At 34.4% G+C, this 3,294-nt stretch overlaps 1 protein-coding gene across 1 annotated transcript; it reads left to right on the top strand.

Annotated features, from left to right (window-relative positions):
• Window positions 1–780: 780 nt before the first annotated feature.
• Window positions 781–3,003, top strand: LOC132845294 (polyadenylate-binding protein 1-like). The gene is made up of 5 exons (XM_060869235.1): window positions 781–962; window positions 1,384–1,554; window positions 1,789–1,922; window positions 2,291–2,341; window positions 2,789–3,003. Exons 2-5 carry the CDS (start codon window positions 1,398–1,400, stop codon window positions 2,843–2,845), a joined length of 399 nt encoding a protein of 132 aa, XP_060725218.1. The 5' UTR covers window positions 781–962; window positions 1,384–1,397; the 3' UTR covers window positions 2,846–3,003.
• Window positions 3,004–3,294: the final 291 nt, after the last annotated feature.

The following is a 3,294-nucleotide window of genomic DNA, read 5'->3' as shown; positions in this document are numbered from 1 at the left end:
CAATTCAAGTTTATTTGTATAGCGCTTTTTACAAATTGACATTTTTACATGGCTTCATTCACAAATAAAAAAACATTACACCAAAAGAAGAGTCTTGTATATTACTAGTGCTACACACCATTCTGCTTTTTTGCATAACATGAACAATAACAATATACATACAGAGGGTCACAGTGTGTTCAACTGTTATGTTTTACATTCATAATAGCAATCAAAGGAAACAACAGAAAGAAAAGGGGAAAAAATAATAAATAAATAAACAAACAAATAAATAAACAAATAAATAAATAAAAAAGAAAACTATACAGGGGTAAAAAAACTTACAGTGTTCCAAAAAGAAAAGGATTCAAAACTTCTATACATCCGACAAGACACATGTAGTCTCCATGTCTCTGAAAAATTTGAGACTACTTGTCTCGCTGGATAAATCAAATGAATAACCTTATATGTCATTTCTTTAACTTTATTGGTGAGGCAGTATTTACTAGGTAAACTCCAGACCCTTTTTCCATTCAATCTGATTATACATCGAGTTCCAAAAAGGTTTGCATTTAGGCAATAATTTACTTCTACATATTTTTTTATATAAATATTATTACATTTTTTATCTATAGTTTTTACACCATTAATGAGACCACTAGGAATGGCCCCAAATACTACTGCTAACTGCTACATGCTAACTGCACATACCCGGACGTGACGCATCCCCGGCTACTGCCAATCAGCTTTTAAATAGGAAGTGCACCATCCTGATAGGTCAATACGACTGTCAATCATTGCCCACCTAATTCCGTTACCTGGGACTGCACCAGCTGTTTACCTTCAGCACAGCTCAGACATTATGAGTTTAAACACAAACAAAATCAGTGACGCTGTTAATCAGAAAACAGATGACGTCACCAAGACCCACTTATCTCCATAGCATCAGATAAACAAATCATTTGATTTTCAGCTTTTTAGCGGTAAGTATCCTCACAATTATTTACTGATATCTCATTTAATAAAACATCATTTAGAAACTGTTAGCCTATTACACAAACTAATAAGGTGACTACTAACAAGACTAGTGTTATATAAATATAAGTTTATTATCGTACTGCTAGGCTTAATCACTACAAAGCGATGCTTTTCTTATGATCCAGATGTAAAACTATTTTGTTAGTTGACCTTTTACTTAAATTTGTTAAGATAAAAAATAAATTAGAAGCTTTTTAAAACATGATCCTGTCTTTATACCAGAAGTGTTATCTAAATAAACCTAGAGGAGAAAGTAGACTAGTCGTGTTGGAGGAAATATTCAGTCTGTAGTTCAGTGTTTATTTGTTGCTTATGTCTGTCACTAAAAGCTGTTTTTTATTTATTTATTTTTTTAATTTTTTTAAGATTATTGCAGAAAAATGAACAGCGTTACTTCAAAAATGGCGTCACTCAACGTTAGGGATCTTCATCCTAATGTGACTGAGTCTCCATCTGCTGTTCCTGCTCCAGCCCGAAAGCCCCTGACCATCTATATGTTGGAGTCGGCTGATCTGGATGAACAGATCAGGATGCTGCGTGAGTCTCACAGTCATATAGAAACTTACACACAAATACAGCTCAAATACACTTGTACACAACACCTTCCTAGCATGAGAAGTGTTTCCTTAAATAAACAGTGTGTACAGTATACAGTCTACTCTTCACTCCTCTTGCTTTTGGAATATGGAGCTAAACCAAACAAAAACAAACAAAAGACAAAGCAGCATCTCTCTATCTCACTCATCTCTCTCTCTGTCTGTCTCTCTGCAGATGAGTACATGTTGCCCCTTGTGCAGGAAATACAACCAACTCGGGCCAAAGTCATCACCAATCTAGTTATTCAGGGAGAGAACAACTTTGACCTGCTTAATTTGATTAGGAAACCCAACCTCCTGCGTGCCCAGGTTTACACACACACACACACACACACAGAGGTCTTACTTTTTCGTTTTCTGTTTTAGTATATTTTAGTAAATTGTCTACATGTCTAGCAATATATAAATTGTGCCCTGTCTGATTCATAAGCTTTACTTGTGTGGAAACAAAGCCACACCAACTAATGTCTTATTTATAGATAAAATTGGATGGTTGAGTCAGGAAGGGCATCACACATAAAACCTGTGCAAAATCATAGCATGCGGATCGGATGATCTGCTGTGGCGACCCAAAACGGAGCAGTCGAAAGACAACAACAACTTGCTTATTCAATCATCATACACAAATCAAATAGATGAAACACTGTAATTAATGTCATATTAATATGTGTGTGCAGGTCGAGCAGATTGCTGCTGTGCTTCAGGCAAGGGAAGCTGGCCAGGACGTGGTGAGTACTCTGATGCACGCAATAATTCTTATACAAATGCTACACAGTTTTAATCTGCACTCATTACACACACTGTGTAATTTATAGTTAAATATACAGTAAGCTCCCTAGGTGGGTAGAATGGTTGGCCGGAAAAGAAACATGTCCCGTTTGATACACAGTATAAGGACTAGCTCTCTTCTGTTTGATGGAGAGCTCTTGAGAACACTTGTTAGGGCAAAATGAACACCAGATATTTCTTCAATATGCTCAACAGAATCTGCTGAATAGAATACGTGCAGAATGACAATAATTTTGGAATATCATAATAATTATTAAGACCAGAGCAATAATAGTATAATGTTGTTATAATATCAGAATCTCTCATTGAAATTTGGTTATTATCATTATATATAAAAGAAACATAACAATATAATAATCAGCGCATCTCTACTTTTCTTGTTTCAGCGTTTTCCTGCGCCCAAGAAAAATAAGAGGAGGCGAAAGAAGAAGAATGTCCAATAAATTCAATACGCCAATAAATTCTATATTTTATAAATGTTTTAACAAAATTAAAACCTCGTTCCTGAACAATGTTTGTTTATTTATTTATTTATTTATTTATAGAATTTTGTCGATGGAAATCCTCATTGTTTCTGTAGTAAGTAATCATCTGTACAGCTTACCCGAAATCATTGTAAACTGCTTCTACCTACTTCTGATTTTTGTCATGACATTAACAACCGATTTCTAAAACAGCTGACATAATGATGCACATTTACTCCTATAAATATTTCCTACTCCTCATAATAAGGATTATTGTATGTTATTAAATTTTCTAGCTATTGTACAAATATTAAATATTCTAACAAAACATGAGTTTTTTCCACTTAATTACAGTGGTGACAATCAACCCCACCATCAAAGGTATTATTTATTATTTGGTTGGTATAGTCATAATCCTGTTTGACTGA

The sequence above is a fragment of the Tachysurus vachellii genome, chromosome 5, assembly GCF_030014155.1.
Source record: "Tachysurus vachellii isolate PV-2020 chromosome 5, HZAU_Pvac_v1, whole genome shotgun sequence".
Classification (NCBI taxonomy): domain Eukaryota; kingdom Metazoa; phylum Chordata; class Actinopteri; order Siluriformes; family Bagridae; genus Tachysurus; species Tachysurus vachellii.
This window is presented reverse-complemented; position numbering and strand designations above follow the sequence as displayed.